The following is a 27,141-nucleotide window of genomic DNA, read 5'->3' on the forward strand; positions in this document are numbered from 1 at the left end:
TAGGGACGTCGCGCGGCTTGGCCCGCCCTTCTCGCCGCGCCAGCGACTTTTTTTTTCTCCTTGGCGGCTAAATACGAAAAGGTCGGCAGGATGGGGGTTAGTCTCTTTCGAAGCAGCGAAGGGGGAGGAGTAGGAGTGCAGTGTTGGATATGTGCTCCTGGAGGAATGGATCTTCATTTACACACAATTTTGGACATGATGATGTCAGTGTGTGTGTGTCTCAGAGATGCAACAGGAACGCTGCCGTTGCATTTCCAGCGCAGGCATTGCCGGTTGGCCTGGAGAAGCGTCGCCGTGGTGTTGGACCGGGATCGGAGTGGACGCCGGTCGTCAATGCCGGGTCGACACTCACCTTCCAATCACAGCCAAGCTCCACTCCCTCGTCCTCTTCTCTCTTTCCCCTGCCATGACTTTGTGGCGTATCACCCCCAGAAGGTTCTCGGCAGCCACAGCGGCGCTACTACGGCTGATATTAGAGCCATACTTAGTCCCAACGCCTCGCAGCGCCATCCAACGCCCCCCGCCGACGCCAAAGGGCAGAGGAAAGAAAAAAAAAGGCGCAGTCGTGGACGGACGCCCGCACGGGCCGGGAAGCTTGCCGACGCGTCACTCAGCGTTTGACGTTTCCCGGCCAGGGACGCCGAAGAGGGCTTTGTGGCGGTGGCATTATCTTCCTGTTTCGCTAACATGACTCTTGTCTAATATACTTTCTTTCCACCTCACTGCTCATTTCCTCCCCCGCCGCAACGATAGGGAATAATCTGACGTCCAACGGGCGGACTGTTTGCCGCCTTACGATTGGCCAATTCGTCGAGTAAAGGCTTCTGCTGTGGGGAGCAATGAGTAATAATAATATCCTTACCCTTGACACCACAACGTCACGAACCGACCTAAACCGCACCTCATCCAACCTCGCCCTCTCCTCCTCCTCCTCCTCCTGCTCCCCCTCCTCCTCCTCCTCCTCCTCCGCCATCCCCCCGCGCCCCACCTTGCACTGCAACCCATCCCCCCACACCAACACCCCCCCCGCATCAAACCCGCTCGCCAGCAACACGGACCCGGGCGACCATATGTAAACGCCAGCCCCGTTCGCCAAAGCAAGCCCGTCGGGGTTACCGGGGAAGCTGGTGCCGACGGCCGGGAAGAAGAGGGCGAGGTAGCGGTCCGCCGCCGCCGCGCGCTCGACGATCCAGTCCAGCCGGCCGACCGCACTAGCTGCAGGCAGGCAGATGGCGATGAGGACGAGGAGGACGAGGAGGACGGGGGGAGGGGGAGGGGGAGGAGGGAGCGCGCGCCGAGGCGGCCGCGTGCCGAGACTGAGAGGTGGGTGGGTGGGTCGAGGCGAAGGTACTGTACTTACTGCGTGGCTAGGATGCCCCGGCGGCGGCCCAGTCGGTGGGGTGGGGTGAAGAGATGTGCGCCGGCGTGTGCGGTCCATCCATCCGAGCTTCGGTGAGGAAGCGGGTGCGTTCGCGGGTGTTGTGGGGGAGGGTGGGGCAGAGGAGGATGCTCGACTGTATGGCGTACGTAGGCGAGGAGACCGGAGAAAGTTGGACCGGCCATGGCGAAGTTGAAGAACCACGCGAACCGGAGAGCTTGTAGTACCTATACCGAAATCAAGTAGGTCGCGCCGGCCGGCGGAGACGCCTCGGAGACGCCCATCAGGAAACGGATGACTAAGAGCCTGCTGTGGCTTCTTGCCAGCCCCTGGCACATTCCCAAAGCCCATGTTGACACCATGAGCTCTGTATGGGCATTAACGTTCGAACTGATGTGTCTGCTTACCTAGAAACAACATCTGACCCCCAAGCAAGGATCTACGGGGGATGCCAACAGGCCCTTCTGCCGGCATGATATTCTTCGTGTCACTGTTTGGTGGAAAAACAACCGATCAGACAGGCTGACCTGCAGCTCAGACATATCCGCGCGGCCAAATGAGAGATAAGCGTTTATGTTGGCTCGGCAATGGCCTTACTATATTGGTGAAGATATGAACTTTCCTCGTGGAGACTCAGGCTCCTTCGCCTAGATTGTTTGTGCAGCCTTGACCCGTTTCCTCCAAGGATTCCAGCCTGTAGAAGTCGCGTTCTGCTTGCTCGAGGTCTGCCGAGATATCGTGTTGCCATATCCAATGCAAACTCTGATTGCCGTTTTCCACAATCTTCTCCATGTCGCTGCCCAAGTCAGGGTCAAGCCAGAGCTTGACCATGCCGGATGTAAGGCTTGTCGTCACGACCTTCTGCGCTCGTGGCCGCCGAATCGCGTCGTACACCCGGAAAGCCGGCTCCAGTTGCTCTGGTGTCTTCACCAAAGCCAACAAATGGGCGAGGACGACAGCATCCTCCAACGCTTGGCCGGCGCCGGCAGCCTGATGCGGACTCATGGCGTGCGCAACGTCACCAAGCAAGCACATGCGCCCTTTGTAGTAAGTGGGGGTGTCGGGATGATGCCAAAGCGGCCACCGGAGCGGCATCGCCCAGTCCAGAAGCTTCTGAAGCCGCTGGTCGAAATCAGCCAAGTCGGCCACCATCTCCTTGTTGCTGCAAGGTATCGCAGAGTCCCCTTGGGTCCACGGCTCGTCGTCTTTGACGAAGAAGACGAAGTTCTCCTCCCTGCCTTTGGAGATGGGGTAGAGGACGAGGCCTTTTCCTTGGGCGCAGAACCACTTCGCGTCCCCCGCGTGTTTTCCCAGAATCTCCCTGGCCGCGTCCATTGGAACGATGCCTCGGTAGACGTACATGCCGCAATACTTGGGGGGAACCTCCTCAGGTGCAACGTCGCCGAGCACCGCCTGTCGCATGATGCCCTTTACCCCGTCGCAGCCAACAACGGCGTCAGCAGCCACGCTTCCCCCATCCTCGAACGCGACGACAACCTTGCCGCCCGCCTGCTCGACGGCGACGGCACGCCTGCCAAACGCGACGGTGCCCGGCGGGATGAAGCCCGTCATGATCTCGAGCAGATGCTTCCGGTGCGCGCTGCTCCTGGTGAAGTAGGGGGCGCCGACCAGGCCGCGGGTCCAGCCTCTCTTCTCGCCGAAGCCGTCTTCGGCGTAGAGGGCGTCGAAGATGCTGTGCTCGAACTCTGGCCGCTCGTTCTGCGTCGCGGCGCCGTCGTACCGCTCGCGGAAGCGCGCGTCGATGAGGCTGATGGCCCTCAGCGTGTTGGGGCCAAACCCGATGCCCGCACCCAGCGCAGAGAAGGCGTCGGCCGCCTCGTAGATCGTCACGGGCACGCCGCGCTTGATGAGGCCGATGGCGAGAGCGAGGCCGCCGATGCCCGCGCCCAGGATGGCGATGGTGGGACCGGCGGGGGGTGTTTCCATCATGCCTACTTCAGGAAATGCCCTCGGATGGACGGGTTTGCCGAACAAAAAAGGCTCCTCTGTTCTCAGCACGGTGTTGATGTTGATGTTGTCCGGAGTAAGCGGGGCAGCCGGCCGCCCGGCCAGCGCACTTATCCTGTCCTACCCCAGTTGTCTCACTCGCGTCTGCATGATGCATCGTATCCCTGCTATAACAAGTCGTTGCCATGCCCTTGCGTTGACATCTTCTGCACTGCTTATCGCCAGAGCAGAAGCACGCCTATTAGCGATGCTGTCGAGAGAAACTTGTAAACTTTGTCCGTCACAGCGTCTTCTCCGTATGACTGCATACTCTATATATTAGCCTCCGTGTTAGAAAAGCTTCGGGAAAATGAAAATTCGAGAACTAGTGCTATACTTTTGGTCCTGTTGTGAATTGAAGAGATAGTTATTCTTCTTATATAAATAGCTGCAAGAAACATTCTTGCTTTACTTGTTAGCTCACACAGTCCAATAAAAGCCAATAAAATTTGCAGTTACTTGTACAAGGCAAAGTAGGCTGCAGCTTGGAGCTTCCGGTCTAGGTCAGATGAGACCGCCTCTTGAAAATTGGTGGTGGTACACGGTTGGGGTTTAAAGTCCAAAGCCAGCCTCGTAGCCGGTTGAATCCATGTAAAGACATGGATAGCCATACTTAAAGCTCTAGTTGCGGTGCTGCTTTCCTACCTTGTTTTCTATCCCCTTTACTTGATCCTCGGTTCAGGTCAACGAACGTAGCCGCAGGTCGTCGCGCACAAAATGAGCATCAGCAATCAAGTGCCTAACCAGTGCAGAGTCTATCTACGGGTGTTCGCCGGTATGTTCTCCTTCTTTCTGATTACGCTGGAGGTGCTGCGCTACACTTACGGGCTTACCTTTGGTACGTATATGTATCAGGGATTGATACTATGTATAAACTAGACTCGACTTGGTCTTGACCTGCAGTCCTGATCTAGAAGGGGTCTTAGATGGCACCGGGATTCTATCAGAGAGAATTTTCAAAACAGCCTTGGAGCACTCAGCTACGGGACCCGAAGAGAACATGGGACGAAGCATCACTGTCGATCCTTGAGAGGGCGCAGATCAGATCGATGGCCCCGGCTGCCGACTGCCCCATCATCGACCCCTTCTTCCAAGCCACCATCTGGGTTCGAGGCCATGCTCCTACTAATGGCCGTCTACGCCGCGGCGGGAGGTCGTGGGTGGTGGTGGTGGTGCCGAAGGATCCGGGGAGCGCGGGGGGGCGAAGATGAGCCAGCTCGCCGTAAGCGAGCTGGCGGAGGGGCTGGAGGGGGACGGCGCCAGAGGAGAGGCGCGGAAGGGCTTGGAGGGGCATTTTTTCAGTCTGGGGTGGTGAGGTTATGGGGAGGAGAGGAGGAGGAAGAGGTTCCGGATAGGCGTTGGTGTGGCGGGAAAGGACTGGTGGACGGTAGGCTTAGATTCGTGATCGCGCTTGGGACGGAAGGCGGTGTGTTTGTTTCTAGCATTCGGGTGGCCTCCTTCATGAGTTAGCGCCCAGGCAACAGCGCGGGAGTCCGCACCATTAAGACCGCATGGGGCAAGAAAGAGGATAACGATGGTTGGGGCGAAATTATTGTTAGCGTAATCTCGACGTAAATCATCGTATTTAGTGGAGCGCGCTAACAATTGATTCCCCTCCAACCACAACACAGCTTGGTCTTGTACCCGATGGCCAGCATGGAGCAGTTGTTTCCCTATTATGTGGTAAGCGCCCAGCAACTCCTAAAAGCAGCAAAGGTACTGGGTTTAACCTATCAGCTTGTCCGAACGGGCACAGCCTTCCTTAGTTGTAGCCCCTGGTATTCTTTGCGCTAACTATCGACTGCAAGAGGGTGCCGTAGCTTTCGGCCCTTTTGATCCTTGTCATGCATGTGTGCGTGGAATGCTGAAAGGCTGCCTACCAGTCTTTTTCTTGGCATGGCTTCATCTGAGACATTCGATAACACAATATTGCACAATGCGGTAAAAGACTTGTATTGTGGGGGCACCCCAATGAGTGGCAGAAGCGACATGAGGACTGAGAGGGTGGTGAGCCGGGAGATCGCTTCGTGCTCTGCATCCATAAAGCCATAAGCGTACATAGTGCAACGCATACTCCACTGGATTGTCAGATCAACAGAAAAAGCTCATCGAGTTATCTTGTAGAGCAATCGACCGCACTATTGACCGAGTGGTGCTCTGCTGTGGGACTACCCTGTTGATAGCTGAGGGTCGGGACGAAAACAATACAAGATTGCAGATGGGTCACCGACTTCGGAGATATCTCCCCGCTGAGATGCCCACGTGGCACATCCGATTAACCGGCCGCTGGCTGAAGATTACAGCCCGGCTTGTATGCTTACGCCATGCATTGGCGGATGGTTGCCATAATGGCGGTTAGACCATGGCGCCCCGAAATCTCCTCAAACACCTCATTCAATCCCCTCCAAAAAACAGACACCATCTCAGTGGCTTTCAAGCAAAAGTCTAGTGTCTCTCAGACATGTCACAACCCCAAAGTCCCTCGCTCGACGACTGCAGCGTGTCGCAATATCGACGTATACTAACCCCCGATGGCGATCCCGCGTCGACGGTAACATACCCCGTAAGCATTTCCAGCTGTGATCGCGCTCTCCACGAAAGTATCGTACCGGTAGACGAATGCTCGACTGCAGCCGATGTAAGTAATTCCCGTCTACTAAAGTGACACCAACGCTGAAAATATATACAGGCCACCAACAGCGAACATACGCCACAGGAAAGCCGTGATTCCTCGCCCAGCAGTCAAATAGACTCTTCCCCGAATGTCAACGGAGAAACATCCATCAAGGAAACCACGACTCATGCCGACAAGATGGCTGATTGGGAACGTAAAGCAAAGGGCGAAGAGGAAGAGACTCTGCTAGCAAATATTGTGAACATAGGTAGACTGCGACAACAACTAAGGTTGCACATGGGCTATTCTGACAGAACTTTAGATTCAATCCTCCCCAACTACGAACAGATCTCCATTGACCAATCCATCATCCGGCAGCTGGAGAGCGTGACAAAGCTGGCACTGAAGCGGCCCAAAGCTTTCAGTCACGGCGTTCTTGTCGGCAACAAAATCACAGGAGCGATCCTCTATGGGCCACCGGGTACCGGGAAGACCCTTTTGGTAAAAGCTCTGGCTAAACAATCGGGCTTCAACATGCTTTCGATATCAAGTGCTGACATTTGGCGGAAGCATTGGGGCGAAGACGAACAGATGATCAGGGCCACGTTCTCCTTGGCTAGGAAGATCAAGCCCTGCATCATATTTATCGACGAAGCAGATGCCATGCTCGGGGTCAGGAAGGAGGACGAGCAGCGGCATGTCCGTGCATACATAAACCTGTTCCTCATGGAGTGGGATGGTTTGGTCTCGGACATTGAATCGCCTTTCATTTTATTAGCCACCAACCGACCACTCGACCTTGACCCGGCGGTGCTCCGACGCGCTCCGGTGAAGATACAGCTCGGAATTCCCACGGAGGCTGAGAGATGTAAGATTCTCGAGCTTCTGCTGACGGGTGAGGACCTTCATCCAGACATCAACCCGAAAACGTTGGCCAAGAGGACACCGTACTACACTGGATCTGACCTGAAGAACCTTTGTGTTGCGTCGGCTCTGGAGTGTGTTCGAGAGCAACAGGAGGATTCGGAGAAACGACAGCTTCAGAAACGGCACTTCGAAGCCGCTATAGCCATGATCCGGGCAACGAAGATGGACCAGAAGAGTGCGAACCAGTATGATAGTTTTAGCAAGAGACCGACATCTAGAGATCCACCAAGCAAGACATAATGAGAGAAACTCGCTAGGGCCTGTCTCTTCGAGCCACTTGAAGCATTTGAAGTCTACGTCAAATTTGTCTGAAAGGACGGTAAGCTTCGCAGGACGAATTTTCTACTGGGCGTTTAACCGCCCTCTAATCCCGTGAGCGGGAGGGTTTCTCGTGGTCAGGCGGCAAAGGACCTATACGACCCACCTCCCAAGGCAACTAGGTCTCTTAGCCACTCAAGGAAAAGACAGTAAATCTCCCACCCAAAATAGACAATGGCCAATTCAATGACTAGCGTGACATTGGTGTGCGGGAGGCTGGATTGTCAGCCACACACTGACCTGTCTTGTGGGGCCACCAAGCGATCGGCGGCAACCTCTAGGCAGCAAAAGCAAAAAATAATTTGCTTTGGGAAGCCACCGACCCGGGAGGCTTACAGCCGCCCCAAGCTGAAGTCTTGTCCCTCTCTTGCGAAACCATTCTTCGCATATTTGCTACTCATAGTCATCGGAGCCGCAAACATAGTCCATCACTTCTACAGCCTTTCAAATTGTTTCTGAGTAAGTGGAAGCAGGGGCATATATCCTTTCCCGAGGGTGGCCGCCGGTTGGATTTGAAATCACAACACCAAAGCTAAAGATTTTCGCCCGAGTGTACAGACCGAGCTATATCCTACTTCCTATACACCCCAAAGTCGCCAATTCTACCTGCGATCTCACGGAAATTTCCATACGATACCCCATACTCGCGAGGATGACGCTGCCTCAGCTGAGAAACCCGTACGACGAGCCGATGCTCATACGCCGCTCCTCCATACCGACTGTCGGTCAGACCACGAAACACATCTTCCGATCTCGCAGACTCCGTAGGAAGAAGCACACGCTCGTAGATCCTGCTGTCCCTCTGGCACAGATTGACGAAGAGCCGACAGCCCCAAGCGAATCCAAGGGCCACTCGGACCAAGACATTCTAGATACAGTGCTACCCCCGAAATTGCCAGCTTATCTCGAATTCCCAGAGTATGATGGTATGAGTGACTACTCTGTGGCCGAAGAAGCGGCCAAAACGCTGTGGAAATCGGAAATCAAGAGACTTCTGGAACATGGCGTCAAGACAGATCGCCCGCTTCGGTTCGAACACGACACATTCCTCAAAGGCATAAGCAAGACGGGGCATGATCTGATGTCCGACCTATCGACACAGCTTCTATCGGTCGCGACACTGTGCCAGCTGGACAATGAATGCATCACTTTGGAGTACTGCAGTCCGTTGAGCAGCCAAACAAACATCCCAAAGTTGATGAGGCAGGCTAGCATCAGCCAGCAAAATGACCACAGCGACGAGGATGGTGATGCTCAGCAACATCTACACGAATACGAGAGTAGGCTAGAAGCGAGCTTCAGGCTGATTGACTACGTTTCCGCGGTTCTGGCAAGGCTGATCAGTACAACGGCGACCGGAAGATACTGGCAGCATAACCTCATCGGCGTCATCGCAAAGCGGGCTGCAAAGATGAAAATCTTGCTGCTCGACCTGAAGACCCATGCTCCCATCATCATTGGCAAGGCTAACGCGGCCTATGAAAGAAAAAGCTCGCTGGAGGACCAAGGCGAAACCGACGAGAACTTTCTGCGAAACCTTAACAACAACGCGCGGGATGACCTCACTTCACGGGATGACTTTGCACTGATAATGCATTGTGCTCACCAGGCCAAGTTTCGCGTCGGAATCGACAAGGCGTTTAGAAACACACTGTTATCATTGCGGTCTTTGGACTTATCAGGTCGTCCGGCAACATCGTATGAAATGTGTGCCGTGGTGTATGAGACGGGATTTGAGGGCTTTAAAGTAAGTAATTCTTTGGCTTAGGGACAACGGTCGCTAACATTTGCAGTCACTGCTCTTCCAAGATAGAGATTTTGAATTCTCGGCCACTTCGAACCTTGACAACCTCAATACGGTTCATTCTGCATTCAAAAATTTGAATCAGACGGTCGAATACCTCCGTGATGTAGGACCTCTCTCGGTCGTCCGAAGATGTCCCTTGTAGAAGCTAACCAGCGTTTCTTATGTAGAGAATCAGTGCGCCCCCCGGGGCCAACAACCAAGAAAGGCTTAAGATCACCATTGAGTGGGTCTACAAAGATGCGGGTCAGGTTGATGCTAGCCGGGCGACTGAATTGAGCGGATCGGATCAGTTCGATCTCTCGAGCCATGCGAGAGAGACAATAGACTTGAAGTCTATGGCAGACATTGTCACGGTCATGATCCTTCTCACCACATGCAGCCCGGCAGTTGTCGATCTCATCACAGAAACCAAGGGGTTGATGGCACTCACCAGCGATGCGAATGACGTGGTTGACCCACTGCCAACGAGGCAGTTCGTTGCCTTCTTCTGCATGACGACAGATGAGTTTTATTCGCGGCCGCAGACTACGACATTGAGCCTGTCGCAGGCCATGAAGGCAGGCGTCTTCTCTCGGTACAGCCTGATGACCAGATCCAACAGGGACAAGAACGACGACACGGATGCCTGTAAGCTCGCAGCCGAGTATTCTCGGGCGACGACCCGAAAGATGCGGTCTTGGGTTGTTGATGAAAATTCGGTAACGGTCGTGTGCCAGAGGTACGTTTGGACCGTCATGACTGCGGCCTTTGCCTTGGCAGGAGGCGGGCTGGCCATCGCCTTCAGCGTCGGCGATCGCATCCATTCGGTCGACCCGTCCAACATGGCCACGTACGCCTGGGCGCTTGCAGCGTTCCTGATGGTGATTTGTAAGAACCTGCTGGTCGCGAACTGGCCTTGGAACGACTTCTTGCACAGCCGCGTACGTTGCCGGTCCGTATTGGAGCTTGCGGCCGTCACGGACATCAACGAGCAACTGATCATGGCGAGGCTCCTGAACGACGAGGCGGGAGGAAGCCTGCTGAAAACACGCGGCCCGTATAACTCGGTCTTCAACAACCAATCTTCTGATGGCTTCTCCATCGACTGTCCACTAAGCAACAATACCCTGCTGCTCAGCGGGCTCACGCTCCTGATGGTGGCCACGCCCCAAGGCCGTGCGTTGGTCTGTCTTGACGGTCGGAGAGGCACGGACCTGGTGGCGGTGGAGCATCGCGGAACAAGGAATTCGAACCTTCTTGTCTGTGATGATTTCAACAAGTTGGCGAACAAGGCGACGGATGCCCGTCTCATGGTCAAGGGCGATGGCGAGGAACTTGAGACGTTACACCTCAGGAGAACTGACAGCGTCGAGTGGAACAGAATCCAAGGCATCTACAACGGCGAGCATGCGGTATTCGTTTGATCTGAGGGCCTCTCTTTTGTACTTCAGGATTCTTATCGGTTTGCATTTGCTGGAACCATAATAGACGGTATCACTTTACGATATGTGTTGATCAAAGCAGAAAACTACGGAAACATCCATCTCCTCAGTGTATGCCACAGTCAATCAGAAAGCTCAGTGAATTTTTGCTATAGTAAGCAAGCAAACCTCCAATCATTGATGACACGCAGGGGACTTCCCTTCCAGGATCATCTCCATTCGGCACCACCTCAGACTGCAAAATCGGGATACAGTGCGAGGTACGGTAGCTGGAGCCAATTGCGTATATCAGCACCCACTCACTATGGTTACCATGCCCTTGCGCTGCCTGCTTCCTGTACTGCTTGTCGCCAAAGCAAAGCCATGCCAGTCAACAGCCTGTCAACTGGAAGTCATATACTTTTCTTACAATGCTCTCTGTCACGTACGACCATAGGTCGCAGAATATAGGGCTTCCCGTCCGCTCAGCCGTACTCAAGCTGCGAACCGGCCGATTAGTACTCAAGTGGGTGACCATTGGGGAATCCCGGCTGTTGTACGTTTTGCATTTTTCATTTTTGCCCTTTCGGGTAAGCTTTTTGTGGGCCGAGCCGCACAGACCGCTGCTCACGTCGAAGCGAACAGTTTGAATATCGCGCACATTACGTTAGTAGATAACATGGCAGTGAAAAGATGATTCTATGCTGCAGTATATTGCTTTTCGAGATGAGATATCGTTGCAAGAGGAAGAAAAAAAAAGTTTCTAGATCGTCTGTAGCGTCACTAAGGACAAAGTAACAATAGTGGACTCGTAGAACTACGACTGCCGCCTTGTTTATGCGGAGCTATTACCTGCTCCTGAGAGCGACCAACGTCTGAAACAAGTCATCATACCGGGAGATCAGCAAGCTCAAGCAGTGAAAAAAAAAGAAAAGCAAACTAACATCACCGCCCCATACTTACCGGTCCATACAGATAATGACAGGCTATCCACCACTCTTTGAACATTAAACCCCCCTCCCTTCCTCTCTCTTCCCCTCATTTCTCTCTTAGCCATCCCCATCAAAACCGAATCTCCGGCTCCCTCTCCTTCACCCAGATTTTCGCCTCGGGATCCGGCACCCAGTCCGTCTCGCGCAGGCTCTTGAGCGGCGGCTCGCCCTCGAACTTCCAGTCGTACTTGAGCAGCAGGTGCGCCATGGCGATCTTGATCTCGTTGCTGGCGAAGAAGCGGCCGGGGCAGGCGTGTTGGCCTGTTTTTTTTTTTTTTTTCAACAAGTCAGTGACGGTGGTATGAGAGAAGTGTTGGATGGGGGTAGGTGAGTGGTGGTAAGAAAGAGAGAAAATATACATATATATATATATATATATAGAGAGAGAGAGAGAAAGAGAGAAGAGGAAAAATAACGAACCGTGACCGAACCCCAAATGCTCGAGCGAGGTGGTGACAAACTGCCAGCGATGCTCGTTGCCGGGCTGCTCGCGCTTTTCGAGGAAGCGGCGGCCGTCGAACTTGGCGGCGTCGGGCCCGTAGAGATCCGGATCCTTCATGTGCCAGGTCGGGACCGCGATGTGCGTGTCCACGGGCAGGTGCGTGCCGTCGGACAGCGTGACGGGGGACATGACTCGACGGGTCATGGCGACTGTGTCCAGGGGCAAGAGGAGGTCAGATGGTGCATTGTGGTTTTGTTTCGCGGTAAGGGGATAGCTCAGGGTCGATGATCCAGAGAAGTGAGTGTGTGGGAAACGGATGTCTACTCACATGCGCCGATGACATGCAGCCTCTGCGCCTCCTTCATGCAGCTGTCCAGTAGCCTCATCTTATACAGGCTCGTCCTCTTCCACCCGCCATCCTCGGTGATGACGTCGACAATCTCCTTCCGCAGGTCGTCAATGAATTCCGGATTGGCCGTGAGCTCCCACAGGAGCGACGAGATCATGCCGGAAGTGGTGTGGATGGCCACAAACGCCAGCGCCATCTGGGCAAGGGTGATGTCGTACGGTTCGTCCTGCGCGTGCTCGTCCATCCACTCGATGGCGTCGGTCGACTTGTGCAGTTTCTTGCCCGCCAGCAGCTCCTCGCGGCGCGTCCGCTTGCGCTGGGCGACCTCGGGCTCGATGATGCGGCGGGCGTCGGCGATGGTCCGCTGCAGGTGACGGAACTCGGGCGAGAGGGCATGCACGAAGCGCCGTAGGAACGGTGGCCACCAGCGCAGCGTGCGCGCGGCTTGGAACGCGTCGATGGCGTACGTCAGCGAGATGTTCAGCCAGTCTTCGTTGTGGCACAGCGGATGGCCCAGGAAGACCTTTGCTGAGAGGCGGGAGGCTATCTTTGCTGCGATGGGAACCCAGGTCACGCTGCTCCATTCTTTGCTGACGTTTGGCATGAGAAGTTTGAGGATGTAGCTTGTCTCCTGAGAGAGGCTTTCCGTCATGCTGCCTGTGTTGTTGACAACGGGTCAGATCGCAGTTCGTGCTCGCCATGTAACAGCTGGAAACATACCCAGTGACTGTGTTAGGTTCTGCCTTATCGAGACAGTGAAGACATCATGCTCCGAGATGCCGGTTGAGAAAGGCTCCAATCCTTTGAACCATGGCAGGAACACCTCGATGTGACCCGTCAGAGTCAGCACAGAATCACCTACAGCGTGGACGATGTGGCTGGATGCTTACCCGATCAACAGTAGGCATGAACGATAAGCGATCATCGTTGCGGATCTCTTGCACCATCTGCGGGGAAAGCATGACGGTCGGCCCGATGTCCATGATGACCTGGAAAGGCCTTCCATTGTACTGACAGGTGGGTCAGTGAATTCCGAAGACGATGGCGGGCTTGAACACACTCAGACGTTGTGGAGAAGTGCCGGCGAGGTGGGGGAGAGCGGGAAAGGTGCAAGTGCTTACTTTCTTGAATCCTTGTTTCATGATGTCGTTGGCATGAGTGGCCATGCGCTCTTTTGCTTTTGTGTTAAACCATTCTCCCTTTTCCTTGCCCAGGAGAGGGAAGCCTGGGTAGGGGTTTTCGTCTTGAGCCCAGTGCAAGAGCAGGCTGATGACGACAACAATGGCAGCACCAAATAGGTAGGGTGTGCCAGTCTGGAAGGGGTGCGCAGAGTCGAATAGGCTCGATATTATAGCCATAGTGTTCAGGAGGCAGGGAAGACGAGGGGCGATGGAGCAAGGAAACACATGTTTCGAGAGGGGTTCGCTGTAGTTAAGTGCGACAGCGTGATAGACATATATGCATGCGACGAATCGAGTACCGGTAAGCACACTCGCGCGTGGGAGCGGAGGGGCAGTTTCGGGCGCTCAGAGTTACACAGCATTACTTTCTGAGGCTTGTCGCACTGCGCAGTCGCCCATTGGGTGCTTTGGACGTTTGGAAGCTTCGCGGGCATTATCGCAAGCGTATGTATTCCACCCTGTGCCACGCACCGTTCTTTGCAGCTGTGGCATACGCGTAGGTTGGGTCCTTGGCGGGCAGTAGTGAGATGGGTGTCCCTTGCGAGCGTGCCGTGTCAGCATGGCTGCCTATCTCTGAGCTGGCCACAGACTAGGCTCTCGAGTAGCTGGCGGGATGTTCCCGGACGTGTATAGACGATTGCCCTTACTTGCGTACCTATTCTCACCGGACCGTCAGCGTGGCACCGCCCGATAGCTCGCTTGGCGCCACAGCCATAAGCGCGAATCCTTTTCGTCGTCGTCAGTGCGAATCCAGAGCATTTGACGGTCGGTTGCAGCGGGGAGGGTGTGGATGAGGTGTTTCTTGGGACGGTTCGGTGTGCCGTTCGCTTTCGCATTGGCTGATGCACGTCTCACGAGCAACCCTCGGCCCGCATATCGTGCAACATGCTGCCCTGCCCGTGCTGCACAGGCGTCATGCCGGCTACGAATGTACCCAGCTTCCGGCTGGCCCGTGATTGAGTACCTTCGGCCTCGGTACCGGCCCACGGCAAGCTGCCGAGAGAGCATAGAGAGGTCGATTGCCTGCTGAAAAGGGTATCATTTCTATGGGAATTAATCATTAAATGTTCCTAGTGTGTCTGACCGTACAAAGTCCGTCATTTCGTGTGTAAAGAACCAAGGACGACGGTCCAGATGGCAGTGAGCTGCACGTAGCAGTCTGGCCCACCTTGCCGAACCTCTCGTGCACTTGCTCTAATTGCTTTTATTTTTCCTGCAATGATATCACGCTGCCCGCCAGCGCCTCAATCCTGCGCCGGAGCCTTCCCGCTCGCTGGAGGCGCGCGAGGTGCTGGAGAGTAGAATTCCTGGAGAGGTGGAAGAGGACGATCCATGCCCTGGCCCTGGGCGTTGTTGGCCCCCGTCATCATTGGCTGACCCTGAGGATGATAACCCCTCATCGGCGCTGCACCGTGAGGGGGATGACCGCCTGCCATCATGGCCGGCGCGGGTCTGACAAGCTGACCGCTCTGGACCATCTCCTGCACGATCCGCTCGGCCGCGTATTTAACCGTGAGCGACTCCTTCGACTTGTTCCGCCGGTGTGTGTCGGCGCATGCCCAGACGAAGGTGATGAAGTGCAGAAGCGTGCAGATGAAAGTGAAGATTGCGCCGACCAGGACGACGCGGGCTCGATACTTGGCCCGGTAGTAAGCCGATTCCGTTTCGCAGCTGGACCAGCCCGGGCAGTCCTCCGGCTCGTAGGTGCAGGTCCGCTCATACGGGTCATAGACGTAATCTTCCGATCCGCAGTAGTAAGCGCTGCGGTAGGAACTGCTGCTGCCGTAACCGCTGCTGCCATACCAGTCGTCAAAGGTCTCGGCATCGGTGGTGCCACTGTAGAAGTATGCCCAGATGCTGAAAAATCCAGTGAGAATGAGCGCCAGCCAAAGAACGAGGTCGACACCAACGGCCACACCAGGGTGGACGGGTCGCTTGGTGAAGAAGACGATGGAGAGGCAGATGACGTTGAAAATGATAGAGCAGATCAACTACAAGGCGAATCAGCAACCCCGTCACTCGAGAAGAACAGGCTGTGATGCTTACTGGAATGGAGAAGGCTCCGATCCAAGAGCCGGCCATGTAACTGTTTTCTTTTCCTGCTGCCACACCTGCCCAAACCAAGGTGCTCATGCCAATGATGGCGCAGACGAGGGTGATCAGACGAAGGCCAAACTTCCAGGCCCAGCAATCTTCTTGGATGCGGAAACGAGCCAGCATGCCACCTGATTCTTCGTCTACATGGTTGTGGGCATGGGGCACTGCAGTGTCATTTGGACCATCTGAAGGCGCAGTTGCCGGGACCCGTGCTGCCTGAGGAGCAACAGGTGCCGAGGCGGGAGCAGCTGAGGCGTCGCTGGGGCTTGAAGTGGCTTGAGGAGCAGCAGGCGTTGCCGTAGTAGAGGCCGTGGGCTGGGGAGGAGGAGTGGAACCGGAGGCGGAAGGTGTTGCCGCGGTGGCTGAGTCTTCTGCCATGGTGGAGCTATCACCGTCGGTACAGAACGACAAAGATGGTGAGGGATTAGGGGTTCAAGATATAGCGAGCGTGGAGCGGCAGCGCAACCGACAGCTGGGAACTGGTGCCAAGGAGCTGCGAACAATCAAGGGTGGTCGACGCATGGGATTAAGTATGAAATTCAGAAGTCGCAAAGCGGAAGCCAAGCGAACATGGGCAGGCAACAGACGGCCCAAGAGATCCAAAAGATGCGAAAAAAGGGAACTCCCGGCGGGCTGGCAATGGGGTTACCGCAGCCGTGGCCGGGGTGCGGCCAATACGCCACTGATGCCTGGCGCTACCAGGCACCATGCGGCGGAAAACGGTCGCATGGCACACGCCACAGGCACCTCGACTCCACTGCAAGGGGAATCGGCTAAAGAAGTCTGCGCAGGATTCGCTCTTTACCGCCGGAAGGATTGCGAGTGGAAAAGCGAGAGCGAGGCGAGATTTGGCTGTCTGCAGGGGCACGCGCCGGTGCTATTTACAGGGTGCCAAGCTCATCTGGCCTGCGCGCTAACCGGCGGCTCTAGCCCGACTAGGCCAATTGTATAGGCGTCGGGCCGCCTGGCGGCGCGTGTGCTTTGTGGTGTGAGGGGAGGTGGCCGAGGCCGAAGCAGAAGGAATCGACCCTGGTTGGCCGGAATTGACGCAGTAACGGAAATTACCCTTTCGACTGTGCCACCAGCTAAGCTTGTAACTAAGCTTGAACGACCTCCAAGCCAGCCTTGTCCACCGGCAGCCTTGCGACAGCAGAACCGTCGGCCTGACATCCGTGACTGTCCCGCGGTGATGCCAATCATCTGGCGGGGCGGAATTTGCATCACTCCGTAATCGTTTCCGTAGGCCCTCACTGCGACATGGCAAACGCCACTCGTACCCAGCGTTAGCCGTCCAGACTGACGAACCGGCATCGTGAAGATGGACGCCCGTCCCTACAGCGTCAGCTCGTCAGCCGCGTGCCGGACACGGCAGTGAGTTCCCCATCCTGGTTGTCACAATCAAGTAGTCCGGACGTGCCTGCCGCCGCCGTCCACATGAACCTCGCGACAGCAGCGTCAAACGTTTCGTCTTCCTCAACATGCCCACCCCTCACACCTCCTCGCCGCTCCCTCCTCTGCCATTATTCCTCCCATCCCTCACCGCACTCCAATACACGCCGCCCGCCAACCCCGCCACCGCCACCCCCAACGCCCCCGCCCCATAGTACGCCGGCCTGAACAAGCCCCTCTCCAACAACCGCATATTCTCAAAATACCTAGTCGTCCCGTACGCGATGCAGCCCGTCCCCGTGCCCAGCAGCGCCTCCACGAGCACGCTCGACTCCTCCTTGAACGAACCACTGCCACTCCCACTCCCACCGCCATTGTTTTTCGTTTCGCCATCGCCATCGCTCTGGTGGTCGTCGGACTTGCGGGTGTGTCTCGGCAACGTCGTCGCGGCAAGCAGATCGCCCAAGTCGAGCCGCGAAAACCGCTCGACGCCGATGCCGAGCGCGACGAAGCCGAGGCCGGTGCGCAGCCAGGCGAGGTAGGTGCGCTCCGAGGCCAGGTGGTCGCGCGCCACGGAGCCCGTGTTCGCGTAGACGGGCGCGCGGAGGGGGAGGAGGAGCGCCGTCGCGGGGCGCATCGTGGTCGTGGTCGTGGTCGTAGTCGTAGTCGTAGTCGTGCCGATGGGCCACGAGGAGGCCCCCCCGCCCGGTGTGCCGGAGACGGAGACGGTGGAGGAGGAGGAGGAGGGGTGGCGGCACGCGGTGGCACGCGGCGGGCGGCGGCGGCGGCGGCGGCGGGGTGTGTGCTAGGTACTAACTAGCTGCTACGGCGACGGCGACGGCGGTGGTGGTGGCCCCGATTGCTAGGTACCTAGGTATGTACTACGCCGATGGGTCGACGGGTGTCGATCGTGATGGATGGGGCGGCGGTCGATTGATGGATGGGGCGGATTACCTATTGGCACGATGGATGGAGGCCCGGTGGCTTTTTCCCCCTTCCCAATAATGTAAGGATGACGTGAAGTTGGAGGGGATCATATGGCTGGCTGAGCAGATCGGCAGCCCGGGCAGCCGGGCTGCCCCGGATGACGAGCGCCAAGGATGAGCCGCGCTAAGCCCGCGTGTGGGCGCTTGCTCACTGGTACTGCAGTATCTTCTGGTGCTGATCGAATGTCAGGTTTCAACCCGATTGAAATGGTTTCGATAGCGAATTGGTCGGCCATGGAAGGTTGACGGCGTCGTCATATCCATGCTTCAGATTCAATTTGGCACTTTGGGCATTGCCCAACCAATGATATCGCACAATCGATGGGATGGTCTATTGTACATATGATACAGATCTACTCTAGGAATGTCTCCGCAAATCCCTGATAACAAGTATGGCGCTTCCGCTGGGCCTATCAATAGCCTCGCCAATCGCATCATAAGCCATTCTCACCTCGTCCAGCGCACATGGCGCACGACTCACTCCCGCAGCTGAAAGCCTTTTGGACTTTGCTGCAATCGTCTTGTCCCTTCCCATCTACCAGATTCCTGGAATCAGCCTCCAACGGACTATGTTGCAGTACTTGGTCCACTGCTCGCCATACTTGGTACGGCAGCGTGCCTCGTCTCTGAAGCAACGATGGACAAGGATGCATGTCATGAAGATGGCGTACGTCCAGGGAATAATGTCTCGCGTACCGCAGACTGCGCACATGGAGTAGGAAAGCATGAGGTCGCCCACGTAGTTGCAATGGCGCGAAATGCCCCACCAGCCTATCGAATATCAGCATGCATCTCTTTTAAGCCGTGGGCCAATAATGCTAAGCGACGGGCACCGGTGTTGCCCGCTGGACCAGACTTCCGCGAGTGGCTAGAGCCAAAGAAATCGCTCTTACTTACCCGAAAGCAGCAACAGAGTCTGGTGATCGCGTCCGTCGGCTGTCTTGAACTGGCACCGCATGACCTTTGCCTTTTTGCCCCAGATGGTGCATTCCCCGTTAGTGCGGCGCACAACGTCCTTCTGGAAATTGACAGAGCGGAAGAGTGCGTAGCCCGAAACTCCAATGGTGAAGATCAGTGCTGCCGCTAACGGAGAGAGCTGGACCGGGTAACGGGCGAGATACTGGGACTGCAGAGTATACATGGTCGGCAACCAGACGGCTGAGCCCCATGCGAGATAAAATCCAAAATGATCATGGCAGATGTCAATGGTGCGGAGGTACCTGACGGGGTTGGTAAATCGAGCCGTTGCTTCAAGCCAAGCGCTTACGTGGCACACTTACCAACTCTCATTGACGAAGAAATCAACCACATATATGACGTGGAAAATGTCAACAATGATGATCGAGTTAGTGATATAGCCGTGCTTCTGGTATTGCAGCGCCGTGAAGGACAGGTCGCTTTGAATTCATCAGTTTCTGAAAAGGCCACGTGGTTCGCGGACGGCCTACATGAGGGTCCAGCCAATGATGCCCGGACGGCCGTTGTGGAAAAGCTTCCAGTCCCAAGTCTTGCCAAAGCGCGGATTGAATTCAATGCCCATGAGGAAATCGTAAAGAGCAGATCCTGCACCGGCTCAGTCTTTTGTGCAACGCCAAAGGCTTGCTCGAGAAGGTTGGATATAGTTACCACTGAAGTTACGGTCCTCGGCATAGGATGGGGCGTAGTGCGCTTTCGCGTAGGCTAGGCACGACAACGAGTAGCCGTAAATGTTGTAGATAACAACCAAGCCTTCCCAATTTTTGGCGATGATTGCGGCATCAAGAACACCGGAGAAGACGGCCGCGGCGAAGAGCGCCACGGTAATCTGCCAGGCCAGCAGTCCGTTGGTGTGGTACTCGAGCAGATTTCCAGCGGCAGTCAGCTGACCCGTGCTTCTTCCAGGAAGGACCGTGTAGAGGAAGGCCTGGAAGAGGATCCAAGCAAAATAGACCAAGCTTGTGCGCAGGTTCGCCGCCGGGGCGAACTGGCCGGCGAAGGTGGACAGGCCAAGCTCTTGCAGGGCAAACAAAGCGGCAACCAGCGAGCCATTGAAGTGCTCGAGAGCAATCCAGGTCAAAATCACCAGGAAAGGAGGAACTGTGACCATGAAGACGCAGACTGCACCCGAGAGCCAGGATTTGCGCTTGCGGCGCCAGGAGAGGTTTGCATTTGCAGCAGGGTGAGGGGGCTGGGCGGAGGAGCGCCGGCGCAGGTCCTGCGCGTCCTTAGCATTGAGGCGCGACCTGGGCTTGCTGCCAACAACGGCACCAAGCCATTGCCAGCGCTCAGAGGTGGTGGCAAGTTCGATGTTCATGGCAACGGGGGGCGGCGTTGAGGAGAGAAGTGTACGTGGAAGCGGGACCCTGAGGCGGGAGAACAAGGCTACGCACTCGACTCATGTGGCGCTAAGGAAGTCCGGCTTCGCCTGGCTGACGCAATGGGCAGACTCAAAGAGGTCCAATCTGGGTGGTTGAGTAGGAGAGCGGTGAGCGGCTTTCACATGGCGCGGGCCGGCTCCTTGGCTGCAGTGTAGGCACTCGGGCGCTCCCGGCGAGGGGCAGGCGCGCCCGAGGCGTGCCCCGGAAGCGGCGTGAAGCTGTCTCGCGCCTGGCGACGATGCAAGAAAGAAGCTCGCGGGCGAGTCTAAACGACGCGGCGGTATGTGTTGCGCGCGCCATGATTGGCTGCGGCGCGAGGCATGGGCGGCGGACCGAGGCGCAGGGCCCAGCACAGCAGCACAGCAGCTCAGCCGAGCCCCAGCTCAGCTCAGCTGCAAGGCGGCTCCCTTGGCTCGTTGCAAGAATAGAGTACGTGGCCGGGTTCGTGTTGTTGCGGATGACGGTGCTGCTAGGCTGCCGTGAGGCTCGCTCTCCCCGCACTGCGCAGCGCGACTGCACCGCTGCATCACCGCACCCTCTGGCGAGCAAGCGCAATCATGGCTCCGCGATGGCTGACGATCGCTCTGGCCGTGCTGGTCTCGAATGCGGGTGAGTCGGTTTTGAGTGGATCCCGGCCCGCGCACTGACGGCCCGTTTCGACAGCTCTAGCCACCGCCTCTGTCCGCGACTCACGACAGCCCTCGCAGCCCAAGTACGCGACTTTTGTCAACCACGTCGGCTCCTCTGACGGCTCCTCTGACGGCAACCTGACCTTCTCGCTCACGGCCACCAACAACAATGGCGCCGTCGATCTTTACATGCACCTCAGCGGCCCCGACCAGTGGCAATGGGTTGCTGTCGGCGTCGGCGCCCAGATGAAGGACGCTCTGATCTTTCTCCTGTACCACAGCTCCGACGGCAACAGTAGGGCACTCCACCGTGCACACGACTTCGCCGACCACTGCTGATTGCCTTAGATGTCACCTTTTCCCCTCGTGTTGCCACGGGCGAAAACGAGCCCAGTTACCGCTCCTCCATCGACTGCTTCGTGTACGAGGGAGACGACACCCCGTCCGTTGGCATTCTCCAGGACAGCACCTCCGACGGTGATCGTTACTCAGTCAATGCCCACTGCAGGGACGTTAAATCGGCTGCACCCGAGGCCTCTTTGGACCTGAGCGATAAATCTCAGCCCTTCATCTACGCCATCGGGCCCATGAGCCATGACCTGCACTCCAACTCGAGGAGTGCGGGCATCCGCCGTCATTTATACTACGGCGGCTTCACAATGGACATGACTGCAGCTACCGAAGCCAATACAACGGTGGCCGGCACGGCGTTTGGAATGGATATGAAGGGCGCAACCATGGGAGGTCGACTCCACGGGGACGATGGCGGGCGTGGATCCGGCACGCACGCAGTCGTCATGTGCGGTACCTTCCTGTTCATCTTCCCCCTTGGCGTCGTCCTGCTACGTGGCTTCGAGCGGGTCCAGTTGCATGCCGGCACCCAGGCGGGAGGCTTTGTAGTCATTTGCGCTGGTTCAGGCCTTGGAATATGGATTAGTGGATTTTACAACAAGGTAAGTGGAGGCCAAACTCAAGTGTTTGCAGGAAACTGACATGCCTGCAGTCCAAGAAGTTCGACTCTGCCCATCAGATCATTGGCCTGATAGTGTTTGGTCTGTTGGCCGTCCAGCTCGGCCTTGGATGGTTCCACCACCGCATGTTCCAGCGCTCTCGGTCGCCGACGACGATGGGAAAGATGCACCGCTACCTTGGACCCTTCGTCCTGGGCGCCGGCCTGGCGAACGGATTCCTCGGGTTTCGATTCGCGGACCAAGAGCGGAGCAATATTGTGTACCTACTGTTCGTGGTGGCCGTGTTCGTGACGCTGATGATCGGGGTCTGGTACAAACGAAGGAAGGACCGCAGGAAAACAGCGGCGGCGTACTTCGAGCCTGCTCCAAGCTCGGCGCCCCCGCCTTACAGCGCGCAGGCCCCACCTCGTGCAGGTGCAGGGGTAGGGGCAAGCTATGCGCAGTCGCAGGCGTCGCGCAGTGACATCGCGCTGGGCGACATGGGCTATCACGGGCGGACCAGCCGGGACCTGTACAACGAGCAGCCAACGCACCCGCGGGCGATGGTGTAGGCAGGCGCAGGCAGGCTTGCTCGGGCGAGTCGGGCGAGACGGGCAAGACGGGCGAGACGGGGCAGACGGAGGGATGGTCGGCGAGTCGGAGGTTGCATGACTCGCAGTAGATTGCCGGATGCGGGCTGCGCAGCGCAGGCGGACCTCTCACAGCAAGCAGGACGGGTCCGCAGGAACAGCATGCTAGCAAATTTGATTTTCGACAGTCTTCCACCTGTACTAAAGAAAGAAGCTGCGGCACAATCCGCGTGATCGTCGTGCTGTTCGTCCGTCCTAACGCCGGGCCAGCGCTCGCAAGCATTGCCCAGAAGACAAGGGAGGGGCAGGGGCGGGGACTGGGCGACGGGACTGGGCTGCTGTCGGCCTGCTGTCGGCCTGCTGTCGGCCTGCTGTCGCCGTCGGCCTGCTGTGGCATGTGAGGCTCCGCCTCGCGGGAGCCAGGCACTCCAGGCAGCTGTCGCCTGCGTCCAGATTCCGGAAGCCAGAAGCACCTCCGCAACGGAGCAACGCTGGCCGACCGGCCGTGTCCGCCAGACGGGCCGCGCTCACAGGGCGGCGGGCAAGGGTGCGGGCGGCGGGTTCATCTGCGGCGGGCATATTCATTGGGTCCCGCGCGCATCGTGCGTCAGCCCAGCGCGTTCAGGGCAAGCTGCTGGCGGTGACTCTTCTCGCGCTGCTTACAAAAGCGCCACGGCGGGCTGACTCTGCGCCGCCCTTTATCAGATGCTACAGCCCTCAGCCCAACCGTCCCAGACACCGCCTTTGCCCGTGTGCGCCGTCTCCTAGCGCCGACTAGCCGTGAGCTTGAGTGGCGGTTATCTGTGGAGAGGAGGGGTTTGGATTCTCGCATTCCCGCATTCCCGCCATCTCGTCTTCTTCTCGCGCTGCTCGTGCAGCTTGCCCACTTCCTCGTCCCGCCTCGCTTCTTAACTCCGCTGCCGCCCCGACCGCGCCGGGCTCCATGTGAACACCATGTCGGTCGATTCCAGCACCATGGACCAGCTGCTCCATGCCCACAGCAATGGCTCCGCCGATCGCATATCCAAGCCTTCCCCGCCGAGCCACAGCCATAGCATCAGCAGCGCCAGCGGCACCTCAGCTCTGAATCCTCGCTCTTGCGTTACGTGCCGCCGCCGGAAAGTCAAGTGCGACAAGAAGCACCCGTGCACCAACTGCTCCAAAGCCCGCATCGAATGCATCTTCCCTGCCCCGGGCCGCGCCCCGCGCAAGGCCCGCAAGCCGCCCGACGCCGAGCTCCTCGACCGCCTTCGCAAGCTGGAGGGCATGGTCAAGACGCTTGGCGGAGTCGAAGACGGCAGTGCGCTGCCCGCCGAGGAAGAGAAGGCCCCAAAGCCGCCCAAGGAAGTGAGGCGCCAACCGCAAGTCTTTGTCGGCGTGAAGCCGCCCCACAACCCGGACAGCGAGGAGTGCGCCAAGTACAGATACCTCCCGCCCGAAGACAAGACAATCGCCGGGCTTGAGACGAGGTTTGGTAGGCTGGTCGTCGACGAAGGCAAGAGCCGGTACATCAACAGCAGTTTCTGGGCCAGCTTGAACAACGAGGTAAATGGCTTTGTCGCACAAGAACTAGGCGCGCTTGCTTACTCACTTTCCTCGCTCCAACAGGTCGAAGACATCAAAGAGCTTCTCACCCACGACAGCGACGATGAAGAAGACCACGCCTCGCCTGAGTCCTTCACGTCCAACGCTCATCAGGGCTTTCTCTTCGGCTACAGCTCGACCAGCGTCGATATGCTGGCTTTACACCCCTCCGAAGAACATGCCCATCGGCTCTGGGCTCTGTTCAGGGAAAACGTGGATCCGCTGGTCAAGGTTCTGCACATTCCCACCATCGAGCCCAAGATCAAATCTGCCATCGAGAACAGGGACCACATCCCGCGTAGCATGGAGGCCCTGCTCTTCGCCATCTATTACGCCGTAGTCACCAGCACCTCCGAGGCCGACTGTGAAGATCTCTTCAACGACACCAAGTTCAATCTGCTTGCGAGGTTCCGATTCGGCGTAGAGCAAGGGCTTGCACGCGCCAATTTCCTCCAGACAGATGAGTTCATGGTTCTGCAGGCATTCGTTATCTTCTTGATCTGTCTACGCCGCAACGAGCCCGCCCGGATGATATGGACATTAACAGGACTGGTTGTGCGCATGGCCCAGACCCTTGGAATCCACCGCGACGGCTCCCACTTCGGCCTTTCCCCCTTCGAAATCGAGCTCCGCCGCCGTCTTTGGTGGCAGGTCTGCATCCTCGACGCCCGAGCCAGTGAAGATCACGGCTGCGATCCCACCATCGTCGAAGCTTCATTCGACACCCAAATCCCGTTGAACGTGAATGACGTTGACCTGTACCCCTCCATGACCGAATTCCCCAAGGAACGCACCGGATGTACCGAGATGACTTTCTGCCTGGTCCGATACGAGGTTGCCAACGTCTACAGACGCATCCAATACGTTCCACCGGGTCCCGTAAGATGCAACCGCTTCCTTTCGTCAGTGTCGCTGGAGCAGAAGGAGCGCTGGATTACCGAGGTTCACTCCAAGATCGAAGAAAAGTATCTGCGAGATTGTGACATGTCGGTCCCGCTCTACTGGGTCATCGCCACAGTTTCTCGTCTCATCATGTCCAAAATGTGGCTCATGATATATCACCCGTACCAGCGCCTTGATGGCGGCGCATCCCTGCCACAGGAGACCAAAGACAAGCTCTTTGTCACATCGCTCGAGAACGTTGAGTACAGCATCCTTTTGGAGACAGAGGAGCGTACCCAGAAATGGGGATGGCTCTTTAGGACCTACGTCCAATGGCATGCCATTGCCTTCCTGCTATCCGAACTCTGCCATCGGACAGAAGGAGAACTCGTTGCGCGGGCTTGGCGAGCTGTGGAAGCCACGGCAGCGCGGCGATGGAACGATCTCAGCAACGATCAGAGAAAGGGCTGCCTGTGGCGCCCTCTCCGCAAACTCGTCGCACGGGCTCGCTCTGCCCGAGAGACTGAGCTTGCCAAGCAGCAGCAGCAGCAGACTATGCAGGCCGAGGCAATAGCCCAACAAAATTTTCCGGATGTGTCGGGGCAGACGCTCGGCCTGGACATGTTGCCACAAATAACCGCTGCTCAACAGCTCCAACAGCAGCACCAGCACCAGCACCAGCGGCAGTTCCAGGACATCAGCGGATCACTCTTCGACAGCAGTTTCGATTTCTCCACAGGCACATCCCAGCCGCTCGGCATGGACTTCACTACAGCTATGGCATCTCCTCAGGTCTTCATGACACCAAGCGGACCGCGATCGCTGCAAACGCAGATTGCAGGTGGAGATCTCGTCTCACCAACCAGTCAACTCCTCGCTGAGACCCGAAGCCCACCACAACCTCACAACTCCCCATCTCAAGTACACGACTCCATGACCTCCCTTGATTGGCTCTTGAAATCCTCGCCCGAACCTATTGATGGGGCCGATGGCATCCCAGACCTCAGCAACGGCAACAGCGGTAATACTTCGTCAAATTCCATATCCAACTCCGGCACCGGGACTGGCAACACACCCAATGGAGTCCACAAATTCGGAGGCATCAACACATCGAACGCACTCAATGGAGCTTCGCCGGTCCGAAATAACAGCGCCAGTACCGTGTCTCCCGGCGTAGGAGATCCGGATGGCATGAACTGGGCCAATTGGGACGATTTGGTCGCCCAGTACGGCATGGACGTTGATCCAGCCCAAGGGCTTCAGGGAGATCGCCGCGACACGGAGCAGGTATTTGTTCCTGTACGAGGATTTGAAACGTGGTATTGAGCCTTCTGCAATGGCTTCTAAAGTTTGCAACTTTTTTTTCTTTGGATGTGCCGTGGCTGCTGATGCCCAATGTTCGGGATTTTCGGACACACGTACAGCTATCTCCCCTGAGATCACCTTTGCCTTTTTTTGCAGTCGCCTTACCGCTACTTCTACGTCTGGTATTTTCTTTTTGGTTGAGGGATGTGTCGCATCACTGTCTATACCCACTTTCTCTGTGCATCCTTTCGACTAACCTACTCTGTGGCGCATGGGTCTGTCGCTCCCGGCTCGTGGATACGTTTTCCGTGAGTACGCCTCTTCTGCTCTGGCGTCCTACTTTTTATACGCGTCTATGCCAGCATCGTTCCTCTGCATTTTATGAAAACCACCCCACTTCTCACGAACAATGGAAAACGGTTGTTTACTCGGCGCATCATATATGAGGACTCTTCTCTTCTCTTTTCAAGCAGGAGTAAAACAGAGGATATGGAAAATTCAACAATGATATCATGCAACTTGGACGTTTGGTTCTGCACAAATGGTGCCTACTCTGTCGTGCCTTTCCTCATCTTTTGGTGGCATCCCAACTCTCATTCGTAAGCGACATGATCCCGGTGCTCTCCGGCGGAGCGGTCATCCTTCTCTTTTCCCCTCCGGCGGCGCGGAGAAATACGCACGCCCTCCGCGGATTATCTCTTTCGGTAGCGACGTGTTGGTACATCAAGTTGTGCACGTCCGCGCACATACAAATTCAGATGCCGACAAGCTGACAAATAGAAGCCGAGAGGGATGTTCCGGTCTTCTTCCACGTGCGTGCCCTCGTTCCGAGCCCGTGCCTCTCCGCCCGGGTGATGCTTCGTTGATTGGACTGTGCTCTCCTTCCCGGCCGCACGCTCCTTGCTGTTTCATAATCCAATCATCATACATTGTATGCAAGTGATAGATTGAATAGAA

At 56.8% G+C, this 27,141-nt stretch overlaps 10 protein-coding genes across 10 annotated transcripts; 4 read left to right on the top strand and 6 right to left on the bottom strand.

The window, feature by feature from the left end:
- Positions 1-719: 719 nt before the first annotated feature.
- On the bottom strand, positions 720-1,563 carry BKCO1_10000159 (uncharacterized protein; the record flags this gene model as incomplete). The annotated part of the gene is made up of 3 exons (XM_020269343.1): positions 720-827; positions 887-1,316; positions 1,361-1,563. The coding sequence occupies 3 exons, from the start codon at positions 1,561-1,563 to the stop codon at positions 720-722; spliced, it is 741 nt and encodes a 246-aa protein (XP_020132985.1).
- Positions 1,564-2,011: 448 nt separating this feature from the next.
- BKCO1_10000160 (salicylate hydroxylase) lies at positions 2,012-3,328 on the bottom strand (the record flags this gene model as incomplete). The annotated part of the gene is made up of 1 exon (XM_020269345.1): positions 2,012-3,328. The coding sequence occupies one exon, from the start codon at positions 3,326-3,328 to the stop codon at positions 2,012-2,014; it is 1,317 nt and encodes a 438-aa protein (XP_020132915.1).
- A 2,518-nt stretch (positions 3,329-5,846) lies between these two features.
- On the top strand, positions 5,847-7,166 carry BKCO1_10000161 (atpase family aaa domain-containing protein 1-a; the record flags this gene model as incomplete). Its single annotated transcript, XM_020269346.1, has 3 exons — positions 5,847-6,023; positions 6,075-6,267; positions 6,322-7,166. 3 exons carry the CDS (start codon positions 5,847-5,849, stop codon positions 7,164-7,166), a joined length of 1,215 nt encoding a protein of 404 aa, XP_020132916.1.
- A 730-nt stretch (positions 7,167-7,896) lies between these two features.
- BKCO1_10000162 (uncharacterized protein) lies at positions 7,897-10,454 on the top strand (the record flags this gene model as incomplete). The annotated part of the gene is made up of 3 exons (XM_020269347.1): positions 7,897-8,991; positions 9,038-9,154; positions 9,219-10,454. 3 exons carry the CDS (start codon positions 7,897-7,899, stop codon positions 10,452-10,454), a joined length of 2,448 nt encoding a protein of 815 aa, XP_020132917.1.
- Positions 10,455-11,513: 1,059 nt separating this feature from the next.
- On the bottom strand, positions 11,514-13,592 carry BKCO1_10000163 (cytochrome p450; the record flags this gene model as incomplete). The annotated part of the gene is made up of 6 exons (XM_020269348.1): positions 11,514-11,704; positions 11,864-12,094; positions 12,214-12,891; positions 12,955-13,057; positions 13,125-13,244; positions 13,356-13,592. 6 exons carry the CDS (start codon positions 13,590-13,592, stop codon positions 11,514-11,516), a joined length of 1,560 nt encoding a protein of 519 aa, XP_020132918.1.
- Positions 13,593-14,659: 1,067 nt separating this feature from the next.
- On the bottom strand, positions 14,660-15,890 carry BKCO1_10000164 (uncharacterized protein; the record flags this gene model as incomplete). The annotated part of the gene is made up of 2 exons (XM_020269349.1): positions 14,660-15,406; positions 15,462-15,890. The coding sequence occupies 2 exons, from the start codon at positions 15,888-15,890 to the stop codon at positions 14,660-14,662; spliced, it is 1,176 nt and encodes a 391-aa protein (XP_020132919.1).
- Positions 15,891-17,001: 1,111 nt separating this feature from the next.
- BKCO1_10000165 (uncharacterized protein) lies at positions 17,002-17,538 on the bottom strand (the record flags this gene model as incomplete). The annotated part of the gene is made up of 1 exon (XM_020269350.1): positions 17,002-17,538. One exon carries the CDS (start codon positions 17,536-17,538, stop codon positions 17,002-17,004), a length of 537 nt encoding a protein of 178 aa, XP_020132920.1.
- An 884-nt stretch (positions 17,539-18,422) lies between these two features.
- Positions 18,423-20,180, bottom strand: BKCO1_10000166 (7-dehydrocholesterol reductase; the record flags this gene model as incomplete). The annotated part of the gene is made up of 5 exons (XM_020269351.1): positions 18,423-18,658; positions 18,785-19,107; positions 19,168-19,284; positions 19,336-19,450; positions 19,514-20,180. 5 exons carry the CDS (start codon positions 20,178-20,180, stop codon positions 18,423-18,425), a joined length of 1,458 nt encoding a protein of 485 aa, XP_020132924.1.
- Positions 20,181-20,801: 621 nt separating this feature from the next.
- On the top strand, positions 20,802-22,395 carry BKCO1_10000167 (uncharacterized protein; the record flags this gene model as incomplete). Its single annotated transcript, XM_020269352.1, has 4 exons — positions 20,802-20,853; positions 20,908-21,168; positions 21,222-21,826; positions 21,877-22,395. 4 exons carry the CDS (start codon positions 20,802-20,804, stop codon positions 22,393-22,395), a joined length of 1,437 nt encoding a protein of 478 aa, XP_020132925.1.
- A 972-nt stretch (positions 22,396-23,367) lies between these two features.
- Positions 23,368-26,205, top strand: BKCO1_10000168 (c6 transcription protein; the record flags this gene model as incomplete). Its single annotated transcript, XM_020269353.1, has 1 exon — positions 23,368-26,205. The coding sequence occupies one exon, from the start codon at positions 23,368-23,370 to the stop codon at positions 26,203-26,205; it is 2,838 nt and encodes a 945-aa protein (XP_020132922.1).
- Between the last annotated feature and the right edge of the window lie 936 nt (positions 26,206-27,141).

Source organism: Diplodia corticola, assembly GCF_001883845.1.
Source record: "Diplodia corticola strain CBS 112549 chromosome Unknown scaffold10, whole genome shotgun sequence".
Taxonomy (NCBI): domain Eukaryota; kingdom Fungi; phylum Ascomycota; class Dothideomycetes; order Botryosphaeriales; family Botryosphaeriaceae; genus Diplodia; species Diplodia corticola.